A 13,688-nucleotide genomic window follows, 5' to 3' on the forward strand; every position below is an offset into this window, starting at 1 on the left:
AAGCACATCTTGGGGTGGCTTCTTCTGAACCCCTCCACCTGCAGCGACTGTAGAGACATCCCTTTGTTTCACTCCCCATGTTGGTAATTTGTATCTATCCTCTCCCTTCCCTTTATGTCAGTCTTGTGGGTTTGTTTATTTTACTGATTTTTCTCTTTAGTTTTTCTGTTTTTTATTTCATGGATTTCTGCTCTTTATTGTTTCTTTCCTTCTGCTTACTTTGTTCTTTTTTAAGGTTCCTGAAGTAGGAGCTATATACTCAATAACCCTCGAGTGGGGTTCTTGTAGTAGAAATAAAGTAGGGTGTCTACTGCAATAACCCCAGAATAGGGTTATTGATTTGAGACTTTCCATCTTTTCTAATGTAAGCATTTCACACGTAGATTTTCCTCTCAGCACTGCTTTAGCTGTGTCTTACAAATTTTTTCATCTATAATATTGATCTCCACAATAACCCTGGAGGTAGGTAGGGATTTTCAGCATCACTATAAGGAGGAAATTATGTACAATATCTAAATTCTCAAAGCTGTGCCGAGTCCTGAGCCAGACAGTCTAGCCGCAACCTGTGGCCTTCAAGCATCCTGCTAAATATGAAATTCTCTTTTTACTTTACAATGTGTATTTTCCTTGAACCAATACTGCATAGGTTCTAAATCTTGAACTTGATTGAGAATGAAAATATAAACTAAGACTTTCAACCATCATTGTTAATTGAGCAGTGGTACCCAGAACTCTGGTATTCTGTAGAGGGATTTTAAAAGTGTTGAGAAAAATAGTGTCTTTCTATAAGGAGTTTCTAATCCAGCTGGAGAGAAATAAATTACTTAAATGAAACTAAGAACAGTTAAGTTCTGAATCCCCTGATATTGGGAGTTTAGGAAGTTAAAAAATCCAGTGCAGTTGGAGGAAACTTTATGAAGAGGTAAGACTTTTAAAAACAGCTCCAGAGAATAAGTGGATAAATGGAAAAAAGGAGGAATGCCATTCCAAGTATCTGTCAGGGAGCCTGTTGTGGAAGTGAGTGTGTGTGTGTGGGGAATTGGAGAAAGACCACCACCACTGGATGCGTCTTGTTCTGTGCTTTGGGGCAGCGCTGGAAAGAGTCATGAATTGAACATGTGTGGCATATTTTAAGTAGGGTGGATGCGTATAGCAAACCTTGATTATGAGGATCTTGAAAGTAAGGCAGAAGAATGACATAAATGGGGAACTAATGTGATAAAAAAGCAGTTTTAAAAATAGAAAAATTGGCAAAACACATGAACTGGTGATGTGGGAAAAGAGAAATACGGATACTCAATGAACAAAAATTGTTTGACCTCCAATAATAAAGGAGGGTAAATTAAAACAATAGAATGACATTTGATCTATTAAACTGTCAAGTTAAAAAATGACATTAAGTATGTTTTTACATAAATTCATCAGAGGTGACCTGTTTTGAACAAGGATAATGGCCAAATACTTAGCTAATTTAAAGGGCACATCCTTATACACAGGTGCCTGCTGTGTATATGCAAAAAGAGAATTTTCAATCAGTTTTGGATGGTGGATGTGTTAATAATAATAAACATAATAAATACAAAGGTATGGTATTTCATGCTGATAGTTTTTAGGTTATTTTCCTATACACCATCATCACTCTCCAAACTAATGGATGTTAGTGTGTTTTGATAGTATTCTTCCCAAAATAATGAGATCAGATACAGATTAATTTTTGGCATCAAATTTGATTTCTGAAATAGCCTAATATTTTCCAAGGAAGACACTAAAAACATATTTAAGTTACTGCATTTCAATTCTAGTCAGAATATTAAATTATATTTAAACGCAATTTTAGAAATAAAGCTAAATTATATTTAAAAAATGACATCCAGTTGGATTAATTTGGTTAATTAATGCTTAACCTCAACTGTCGACTCAGAAACCTTAGTGATTTAACAAAAGTTTATTTCTATCTCACTTCACAGTTCCGTGTGGGTCGGATGGCTCTCCTCCAATGGTGACTCAGGGATCTGGATTGCTTCTATCTTGCCACTCCAAGCTTTAGAGTTTTTTGCTTTCAGTCTCTCTGGTGGTGGGCAGGCAGAAGAGTCCATACCTGTGCTTACCTGCCTTGTACTGGAAATGACACATTACTTCTACTCACATTCCCTTTGGCAAGAGCTAGCCTTATGGCTCCAACCAAACTGTAAGGCAGAAAGAGCAATCAATGTAGGGGAGCAGAGAGGTACTTGGTGAGTAATAACCACTTCTGTCACCATTACTGGTGAGTTATTGGGAAACGGATGCTTTCTGTATTGCTGGTGGGAGAATAAGGGATCATTCTAATAGACAATAATTTAAAAAATGGTAAGATATTCTTGCCCTGATCCCACAATTTTATGTTAAAAAGTTCTTTCTAGGGAAATAACCATGGATGTGTGCAAAGATAGCTGCAAGAATAGTTGTTATAACATTGATTACAATAATAAAAAGTTGGAAACAAATGTCTTAACAAAAGGGGATTGGTTAAATTATGGTCTTTCTGTATTGTGGGATGATAGTCAACTATTAATGATCATGTAGTAGAATGTTTAATGATGTGGGATGTTAGACTGTTCTTGATATAAGTGGAAAAAAGGTTACAAACAAGAACACAAGCTATCCCCTCTTTTTAAGTATGTTTATTCATGCATAGAAGACTGGAAGAGGTCTGTGGTTTTGGTAAAATAGCAGACTAGATAAATATAAAAAATCCCCTGCTACATACAGAATGCATATTGTGCTCTCAAGGAAGAAAGGTAAATCTTCATTAAAATAAAGTGGGGTGAGGACAGGGGAGGTTGGGGATTGAAAAAGCATCTGAAGAGCAGCCTGATGTGACAGCCCCATAGGCTGTTTGCCAGTCTTAGTAACTTGCATATTAGTGTCCACAGAGACAAGAGAAAAAGCCTTGGGCCTGTGAGTGTTAGAACAGAGACACCAGAGAAGGTTATGGGTTTTCAGAGAGTTGGACGTTCATTAAAGGAGTACCGTATTTGCCGGCGTATAAGACGATTTTTTGGCCCTGAAAAATATGCCTCCAAGTGGGGGGTCGTCTTATACGCCAGGTACACTTCAGATAGACTGCCCATAGTGCTTGCCCCGTGCCATAGTGGCCTCCCGATGCCCGCCCACTTCATTCCACATACCGTTCAGGCATCAGCAGCGCTGCTGGGTGTATGCTCGGCTGTTATGCGATTTTGCTGTTATGCGATTTTACCACACTCGCAAAATCGCACACAGCCGCCCATACACCCAGTATGATAGCGCAAAATCGCGAATCGCGATACCATACTGGGTGTATGGTCGGCTGTGTGCGATTTTGCGAGTGTGGTAAATTCGGGTTACCGTATATTTCTTTACATATGCATTGAAGATTTGCGATTTTGCGCTATCATGGTGCCTGTTAGAATGTTGAAGAGCTCGCACTTGCACACTAGTGAGGTCCCAGGGAGATGCTGATGCAAGGGTGGACCAGACTGCTATAGTGACAGGGCGGGCAAACAGGGAGCAGGGACCAATCAAATCAGGCTTTGTATACAGCCAACAGCCAACCACAATACTGCACCATTGTACAGTACAGCATAGAAAATGTCGACCAGTCAAACCCCTATCATCCCTATCATGGCACCAGCCAAAAGAAAGAAGTATGATGCAAATTTTAAACTGAAAGTTATAAACTTTGCTAAGGAAAATAATAATTGTGCTGCTGCAAGACAATATGGAGTAACAGAAAAGATGGTTCGGGACTGGAAATCAAATGAGAAAGCATTAAAGAGTATGCCAAGGGGTAAGTGTGCATTAAGAAGAGGCACCCCATACTGGCCAGAACTTGAAAAACATGTAGCAGACATGGTGGCTCAACATCGCCAAAACGGTTATGTGGTGACACGAAATACAGTACGCTTGTTTGCACTTCAGTGGGCCAAATCAAATCTGATATTGTTTTACCTTTTATTTGGTGTGTGGAAGGTGTGCGGAAGAGGGGGTAGTCTTATACGGCGAGTATATAACAAACTCTGTATTTTGAGTGGAAATGTTAGGGGGTCGTCTTATACGCCCAGTCGTCTTATACGCCGGCAAATACGGTAGATAGAGTAGAAAAAATCTGCCCGTGAGCACACAGAGGTGTCTTTCTTAGCATGGATCCTGGATTGGTTGGTGAAAGGCATGTCCATTGAGAACTCATGACCATAAGTTTCCCTTCATAGGGATTTTGTTCACGTTTACAAATTGTTCGAATTTACAATACCTGTAGGGTCTGGGGGAATCTCCAGGTTGAAAACTGACATAAAAAGTGGCCTAAGGCTGATAATGTGACAGAGGTATCTGGAAAACAGAAACTGTTTTAGAGGCCTATATCCTCAATCCAGACCACATGGATTTTCCAGAAATAAGACTACCAAAAATGAACTCAAGACAGAATTATAAAGCATGTGAGGAAACAATCCACCATTTCTCTGTGAGCAAGGATCAGCTAATAGAACAAACTAAACACACGAAGAGAAGGAATAGAAAACGTGAGAAAGAATAGGTGCTATCATAAAAATAAGGCAAATAAAAAAAAAAGAGCCAATAGAGCGTCTGCAAATGCAACATAGCTACTGAAATTAAAACCAAATAGGAAGGATAAACTGCAGGTTAGACATAGAAGATAGATTAATGAAGTAGATCAGGAGTTGGCAAACTGTGGCTTGTGGGGTAAATCTGAGTTGAGGCTTGTTTTCGTATAGCCTGCATGGTAAAAATGGTTTTCACATTTTTAAAGGAAATTTTATTCATATATATATATATATATGTGTGTGTGTGTGTGTGTGTGTGTGTATATATATATGAATATAAATATATATATATTTAAAGACAAAAGAAAATGTTCTACATATGTTGTGTGTGACCCCCCCCCCCAAACCTAAAATATTTACTCTCTGGCTCATTACTGAAAAAATTTCGTAACCTCTAAACTGGATAGATCTGAGGAAATTTCCTGAAGGTAGCACAAAGGACAAAGAGAAAATATAAAAGAGAGGTTTAAAGGCATGGAGAATGAAAAGAAGAGTTCTGACAGACACCTAGTCATCTATAGTTAATTGTTCAAAAGAAGAAAACGAGGGACAGGCAATATTCAAAGAGATGATGGCTGAGAATTTTCTAGATTAGTAAAAGACATGAATCTTAAGAGTCAGAAAGTTCAATGAGTCCTGAGCATCCCCCACACCAAATTCCACATGTAGACACATGTAGAACCCCAAAGATGAAAAGATCTTAAATATAACCAGAATGAAAAGTCAGATTATCCACAAGGTACAATAATTATTGGGTTGTTGGAAAAGTCATGACGTATTTTTTCTGTTTTTCATTGCAAAAATGTGTCATGACTTCTGGCAACCCAATAGATTGATGTGTCACTTCTCAACAGCACTGATGGAACCCAGAACATTCTTCAGTGTTGGTGGAAAAGAATTGTTCACCTAGAATTGTTCACGCAGCTAGATCATTATTGAAGATTTAGGGATAAAATTAATTGTTTTCACATGAAAACAGTTTACCACCAACGGACTTCCACTGAAGGAACTAAGTCAGGGAAAAGGAAACAACCAGAGGGAAGGGAATAAATGCAAAAAGGAGTGGAATTCTGAGTAAGGAAATGGTTAAATATGTGGGTGAATCTAAGCAAGCAGGAATTCTATTAAAAATAATAAAGGCTAATATTGAGAACATAAAAACAAGTGGAGCTAAAATATCAGCCAATAATGACAAAACTCAAGAGCTAGGTCATACAACTTATATATAATATATACATGTAATATATATAGTATATTACATATACATAGGCAGGCATATAAAAAAGCCTACTCTATATCAGATGCTGTACAGGCATTTTTGTATTTACTGTCTCTAATTTTTATAACAATCCTGAACATGAGTGTTGTTGCCTTTTTATTGATGAAGCTGCATTTCAGAATGGTTAATTGACCATCTAATAGCTTTCAAAGCTGGGATTTGATCCAGGGCTGGCTAGCTCTGGGGTCTGTACTCTTTCCTGTATATCACATTGTTTCTAGTTTGTAAGATTGGAAGAGTGTAGCCTCATGGGCAGAACTGAAAGTTACTGGAAGGAGGAAACATTTGCAATCGCAAAGTAACCATGATGTATCCTTGGAGAGGTGTCCTTTAGGGAGTTGGAAACACTGGGCCTACTAGTACAAAAGCAGAAAGGCTGAGGTTAGAGTAGTAGCTTTGGGGCTTGAAGCCATTCCAGTGAATGGATTCATTACCAGATGGTGTTGAAAGCCCTGGGGAGTGCTTTCTATGTGAGGCAGGAGGAAGACTAGCAAAACACAGCGGAGAATGAGTCAGGAAAATGGGTAATGCCAGAGAGGATGGTTTCATGGGAAATCAGGGAGAAAATTGAGAGTTTGTAGAATGAGGAAGTGATCAGTGATATAATTCATTTATTTAACAGATACTTACTTATACAGCACTTGCACTGTCCCAGACACTGTGCTGGGTACTGGTGATACAGCAGTAATCCAAGCCGACAAGGCTTCTGCCCTTAAGGACTAGGTTTTGATAGGGGAAGGTAGGTAACAAATAAATGGAAAGATAGTGTAAAGGGAATCAATAGGTCGATGCCAGAAGGTGTCTGTTAGTACACGCAGACCCAGGGAAAAATCCCCGGGACTGAAAATCTACCTCTAAAGTGGAGGTCAGGGAAAGATTGAAGAAAGAGACTGGCTGCTCCAGTCTAGTAATTCATAGAGTTTATTAAGGGAAACTTACATACGAAGCATGACTTGGGCAGGTGCAAGACGAAATGGATCCCCGAGCTGCTTGCAGGCGCCAAAGAATTACATAGGGTGGAGTGGGGGGGATCACTGGTACTAGCACGGGAATGCTACCACGTACAGAAATTACTTTACATGCTTGTCCACGTCAGCACAACGACCTATTCAAGGAACCAGCACGTAGCAGGAGGCAAGGGAGGGGTGCTGATTTATGTCAGAATGAACATCAGTCACGATCAGTTTCTAAGTGGGGTTTGCAGAAAGTAACCTCCACTCGGGGCCAGGTCCGGCTCCGGGACAGATAGCGATCACATCATAGAAGTCTCTTCTTCACAGTGTCAAGGGATTAGAAAGGCTACTTTAAATGGGAACATCAATGGTAAGGTCTGCACGATGAGAAAGAATCAACCAGAGAAGAGTTGGAGGAAGAGCATTTGAGACTAAAAGAACAGCAAGTATTGTATAAAGGTTCTGAGGCAGTCGAGAGCGTGGTGTTGTGGAGGAATTGAAAGGAGGCAGGTGTAGCTAAAGCTGAGTGAGCAAGTGGAACAGTGATGGCACATGAAGTTAGTTAGGTGTTCAGGAGCCGGTTATGAAGGATCTGGCAGCACAACGGAAAGGAGAGCCATTGAAAGGCTTCAGGAGGGGAGAGGCATGGGCTAATTCATGTTGTTTTGTTTTTAAGAAATTTTATTGGGAAACAGTGTGTTATTCCAGGACCCATCGGCTCCAAGTCAAGTTGTTGTCTTCAGTCTAGTTGTGGAGGGCGCAGCTCCTTGACCTACGTGGGAATTGAACTGGCAACCTTGGTGTTATGAGCCTGCGCTCTAACCACCTGAGCTAACCGGCTGCCCCTCTAATTCATGTTAAGATGCTTCTGGTTGTTGAGTGTTGAATGCATTGTAGGGGGCAGGCTGACACATTAGGCATTCAATGCTGTGGCAGATGACTGAGGAATAATAAGTCTTATAGTATTGGAGTAAAAAAATCTCTGGGGATTGCTCCTTTTCAATGTTTCAGTGACATTTCTAGATCTTAGTACCTTCATTGACATTTTCCAGAGAATGATAGAAGATATTCTGAGGGTTTTCTTTTTCTTTTGTGCTTGAAATAATTTAATTAGCTGTTTACAAAAGAAAGCTCATGCTACTGGACATTCATGACACTTTTGCCTTTTTCCAGTAAAAGAAATGGAACCTGATGGGGATAAATTCTTTTGAATCATTGTTGAAATACTGGTTTCCGATAGAACATTTGTTTCTACCTCCAGCTCTGTTTATATATAAGTGGGTAGCACCAGCAATAATGTTAGATTAAGTATTGTCAGTCTCCAGATGGATTTTTAAAAACATTTTGTTTAGACTCCATGCAATATATTTTTTAGTTTTTAATAGGAAAAATTTCCAACATGTAAAATCAGAGAGCATAGTAGTATCAACAACAGTTAGCTCACGGCTAATCTTACTTAATCTGTATCTCCAAACACTGCTCACCATCCTCACCCTGTTTATTTTTTAAGCTATTTCCAGATAAATTGTTTCCTCTATAAATATTGCAGTATACACTTTTAAAAGGTAAGGACTTTTCTTTATTTTAGTGTTTTGGTTTATTCTTGCTTAGAGCACGTAAGTAGGTAACCCTGTGTCTGGATGGTTGTCGTGCGAGCATGCCAATTTATGCCTGTTGTCTCAGTGTATTATTAATAGTACCCTTTTCACTTGAAAGAGTGTCTCTCTTTGGACATTAAATTTTGTGGTCCCCTTATATAATAGGGGGAAGCCTTTTCATAGTGGAGAGTAAATAAATTCTTGGCTAGCACCTTCAGTATTGTGTATTTTTCTAATAGCATGCCACTTTTCTATTTTCTATCAGGACAGCAAGCTCCAGAATTCACTATTTCAAGAAATTATATACTGAAATATAATGCAGCATAAGTCAGAGAAAGGAAGGATCCTGACATATATGGTAAGGAGGGAATGAATCAGCTGCATTGCCTTGCTTACACCTTCTTTTTTTCCTCCACTCCATTCTTTCTTTCTTACGATTTGATCATAAATGCAGAGAATAGTCTTTTAAAGACAAAAAGAGGTTTTAACATTTGAATTAAAAGGATAATGCTTTAAATATTGACCTCCATTCTTTGGGATATTTGGTCAGCTGTTAATTATCCAAGTTTAGATCATCCAGATGTAGGTTTTTCCACGGTCAATATTTTTCCGTGTTTGTTGTCCTTATCTCTTGTTCTACTTACTCAAGCCTTTCGGTAACATTGTCATCAACATTTTTTTTATTTAAAGGGAGAGAAGACAATCAAACCTTTAATAGTTATACATCTTTAACAAAGGTAGAAGCTGGAGAGAATGATTATCTGTGAAGCACTACTTATTTTATACTGTCTTGTAGGAGTACCCTTGCTGTTTGTTTGTATCTTATCTCTTGGGCTAAAGGAAATTCTATGAGATCAAGGAGTGTTTTTGTTTTTGTTTTTTAAAGATTTTATTGGGGAATTGGGGGAAGAGAACAGTGTTGGGGAATCGGGGAAGGGGAACAGACAAGTTGCTGTCCTTTTGTTCTTCAGTCTAGTGGAGGTCATTGCTTCACTGGCCCATGTTGGTATAATCATTGCGCTTTTCCAGGGTGAGGCAGATCAGTCACCGGCTTCTGGACGGCCACTCACAGCAGCTCTTGACAGCTCACACCAGCTGCTGGCCGCTCACGCTGGCTGCCGGCCACACATGGTAGCTTATGGAAGCCTACTGCAGCAGGGGCTGCAGCCTACGCCGTTGCTGGCGACTCATGGCAGCCCAGCTTCAGGTCGAGCTGTTGTTCGCCATCTTAGCTGTAGAGGGCAGTGTCGCCCTCATATGGGATCCGAACCGGGGCTCTGCTGCTCAGAGCTGGCATCCCAAGCCAGCTTTTAACCAATGCGCCATTCGGCCGGCCCAAGAAGTGTCTTACAGTCTAGATTCTCCCACAGTTTTACTAAGCATGTCTTAGACATTTGAAGAGTATAGTAAATGCTTTTTTGGGGGAAATGAATGAAAGAAATTGGGAGTATTCTTGGGCACAGAATATTATGAATTCAATTCCAGATATGCTGAGTTTGAGGGGAAAGCAAATGCAAAGCTTTTGTAGCCTGTGATAAAGTTTGGGAAGAGAATGGCCCTGGGACTGTTGTTTCCAGATGTGTTAGCCTCCAGTACCCTCACAATCCCCATCCTTTATTTTCATAGCAACACAATATATTGTTCTCTCCATACACTTATTTAGTTCCATTTTGGGAGATTAGGAAACTGAGGCATAAGGTGTGATAGCAAACCTGTCTCCAAAGGATAAAAAATAATGCCCCTCATTTCTAAGCATTCTTCCTAAAAGACCAAGTTACTATTTTTATTTTAAGAAAGAGCACACAATGTCTCCTAACAGAAGATAAATGAGAAGCAAACTGAAAAATACATTTTGTCTCTGGATTATTGCATTTATTACTGGGTAAAGCTCAAAAGAATTCTATTCAGCTCTTTTCAACTCTGAATTTAAAAAATTGAGCTTCTTACAGAGTCTTTTTTTTCAGCAGTTCAAAAGGGGACTTTCATGTTATGAATGAACATAGCTGCAAGGATGTGCTTCTCCTCATCTAAAAGATGATGCCCAAGTCTAGAATAACAAATTGTTGCAAACATCGTTGCCCTCTATTGACTGTAGTTGATCCATCATTTTATAGGGCTCTAATGCTGCCCCATATCCAGTTTAATAGAAAGAAGGGTGAGTGTGTGTGTGTAAAAACTGAAGCTGGTTTTGGACACTTAATCCTTATCCGCTTCTTATTAATCACAAATAAAATACCCATACCAAACAAAACCTACATTGGACTTAAAATGTTCTGTGAGACACAGCCAGTGTCCCAGCCATTGTTCCATCTCAGAAGATTTACACATTTTCTAGAAATGTACTGGGGGAGGGCAAGGCTGTTGACCATAATCTCTTCAAGACTGACACGGCTCTCTTTCTTTTGCAGGCTTGATTGTTGGCAATGACATCGGTAACAGGCTGGCATTTAGCTCGGTCCTAACAGGCTCCTCTATAACTGTGAATAGTAACTATGCATATGTGTTGGTCAGCAAAACCAAGGAGCAAGAGCTATGGCAGTTGAAAAAGTCTATCCAATTCCAGGTTATTTTTCCTGGGTTTCATCATCAGGGACCTCCTCCTTTTCATCTCATCAACAGTGTCGTACCTTTTACCATTTAATAAAGATTAAGGACATGTTCTTTGGTCAACAACCAGAACTTAAAAAAGTCTGCTGGAATAGGGTCAGAGACCATTTTAATTACAGCTGAGGAAAATGAAATTTCCGTTTTATTTGGTGCCTTGTACAGGGAGCACACTAACTCTTATGGAAACGTGCGAGTGAAAAGAGATTGAATTTTGTCTAATAGACACCCATGGTTATGGCGAGTGACCCACCGTGATCAGAGGGGGCCAGAGCCACAAAGGAACTCATGACAGGATATACCATGTTGCGGAATGGGGGAGTGGGGAATGGAGGTCAGACCTGTATGTTACGCTGGTCCAACCGTATCCGACTCACGTGGCTCAGTTTTACGCTCTTCATCATTCTGGTTTTCTTCCCCCTCATTGCTCACTATTATCTCACCACCCTGGATGAGGCCGATGAGGCCGGCAAGCGGATTTTTGGCCCACGGGCCGGTAATGAGCTGTGCGAGGTAAAGCACGTGCTGGATCTTTGCCGAATTCGTGAGTCTGTAAGCGAAGAGCTCTTGCAGCTGGAAGCTAAGCGTCAAGAGCTGAACAGTGAAATCGCTAAGCTGAACCTGAAGATTGAAGCCTGTAAGAAGAGTATTGAAAATGCCAAGCAGGACCTGCTTCAGCTTAAGAATGTCATTAGCCAGACTGAGCATTCTTACAAGGAGCTGATGGCCCAGAATCAGCCCAAACTTTCTCTGCCTATCCGATTGCTCCCAGACAAGGACGACGCTGGCCTTCCTCCCCCAAAGGCCATACGGGGTTGCCGGCTGCACAATTGTTTCGATTATTCTCGTTGCCCTCTTACCTCTGGTTTTCCAGTCTACGTTTATGACAGTGACCAGTTTGCCTTTGGCAGCTACCTGGATCCCTTGGTCAAGCAGGCTTTTCAGGCCACAGCACGAGCCAACGTTTATGTTACGGAAAATGCGGACATTGCCTGCCTCTACGTGATGTTAGTGGGAGAAATGCAGGAGCCAGTAGTGCTGCGGCCTGCTGAACTCGAGAAGCAGTTGTATTCTCTACCGTACTGGCGGACAGATGGACACAACCACGTTATCATCAACCTGTCGCGGAAGTCAGATACGCAGAACTTGCTCTATAATGTCAGCACAGGCCGTGCCATGGTGGCCCAGTCAACTTTCTACGCTGCCCAGTACAGACCTGGCTTTGACTTGGTGGTATCGCCGCTAGTCCACGCCATGTCGGAGCCCAACTTCATGGAAATCCCCCCGCAGGTGCCAGTCAAGCGGAAGTATCTCTTCACCTTCCAGGGTGAGAAGATTGAATCACTGCGATCCAGCCTTCAGGAGGCCCGCTCCTTTGAAGAAGAAATGGAGGGTGACCCTCCAGCTGACTATGATGATCGTATCATTGCCACCCTAAAGGCTGTACAGGACAGCAAGCTAGATCAGGTCCTGGTAGAATTTACCTGCAAAAACCCGCCGAAAGCCAGCCTGCCTACTGAGTGGGCCCTGTGTGGGGAGCGGGAGGACCGCTTAGAGTTACTGAAGCTCTCCACCTTTGCCCTCATTATCACTCCTGGGGACCCGCGCTTGCTTATTTCCTCTGGGTGTGCAACCCGGCTCTTCGAGGCCCTGGAAGTCGGTGCTGTCCCAGTTGTGCTGGGTGAGCAAGTACAGCTTCCCTACCAGGACATGCTGCAGTGGAACGAGGCAGCCCTGGTGGTGCCCAAGCCGCGGGTCACCGAGGTCCACTTCCTGTTACGCAGCCTCTCGGACAGTGACCTGCTAGCTATGAGGCGGCAAGGCCGCTTTCTCTGGGAGACTTATTTCTCGACCGCCGACAGTATTTTCAATACCGTGCTGGCTATGATTAGGACTCGCATACAGATCCCAGCGGCTCCCATCCAGGAGGAGGCGGCAGCTGAGATCCCCCACCGTTCAGGCAAGGCGGCGGGGACCGACCCCAACATGGCCGACAATGGGGACCTGGACCTGGGGCCAGTGGAAACTGAGCCGCCTTATGCCTCACCCAGATACCTCCGCAACTTCACTTTGACTGTCACTGACTTTTACCGCAGCTGGAATTCTGCTCCGGGGCCTTTCCATCTTTTCCCCCACACACCCTTTGACCCTGTGTTGCCCTCAGAGGCCAAATTCTTGGGCTCAGGGACTGGATTTCGGCCGATTGGTGGTGGCGCCGGGGGTTCTGGCAAGGAGTTTCAGGCAGCACTTGGAGGCAATGTTCCACGAGAGCAGTTCACGGTAGTGATGTTGACTTATGAGCGGGAGGAAGTGCTTATGAACTCTTTAGAGAGATTGAATGGCCTCCCGTACCTGAACAAGGTGGTGGTGGTGTGGAATTCTCCCAAGCTACCATCGGAGGACCTTCTGTGGCCTGACATTGGCGTCCCCATCATGGTAATAGCAAAACGAGCAGTTTGTTTCACTGCCTGAGCTAGATTTCATTCTTAATATCTTTTCTATATAGATGTGTAGATGTATAGATATATACCTCCCTCCCCCCCATATATAGATAGTATACATATATTTATATATATAAACACACACACTTTTTTGTTTTAACCTGTACAGAGTCTTTCCCCATGAATTTCGGCTTGCTGCTTTTTCAGTCCTTTCAGGCCTTGCCAGTTTC

At 41.8% G+C, this 13,688-nt stretch overlaps 1 protein-coding gene across 7 annotated transcripts in view; it reads left to right on the forward strand.

The window, feature by feature from the left end:
- Positions 1 to 13,688, forward strand: part of EXTL3 (exostosin like glycosyltransferase 3) — a 121,348-nt gene that overhangs the window by 74,394 nt on the left and 33,266 nt on the right. For 3 of the 7 annotated variants that reach the window (XM_019636152.1, XM_019636151.1, XM_019636157.1), the window contains exons 2-4: positions 1,968 to 2,234; positions 8,679 to 8,771; positions 10,822 to 13,453. In XM_019636152.1, the coding sequence (XP_019491697.1) occupies positions 11,306 to 13,453 (2,148 nt within the window). In that variant the 5' untranslated portion in view covers positions 1,968 to 2,234; positions 8,679 to 8,771; positions 10,822 to 11,305. The remainder of the gene's footprint in view (positions 1 to 1,967; positions 2,235 to 8,678; positions 8,772 to 10,821; positions 13,454 to 13,688) is intronic. The other 4 variants (XM_019636154.1, XM_019636156.1, XM_019636153.1 and 1 more) reach the window with 2 other exon arrangements.

Source organism: Hipposideros armiger, unplaced genomic scaffold (genome assembly GCF_001890085.2).
Source record: "Hipposideros armiger isolate ML-2016 unplaced genomic scaffold, ASM189008v1 scaffold_27, whole genome shotgun sequence".
Taxonomy (NCBI): Eukaryota; Metazoa; Chordata; class Mammalia; order Chiroptera; family Hipposideridae; genus Hipposideros; species Hipposideros armiger.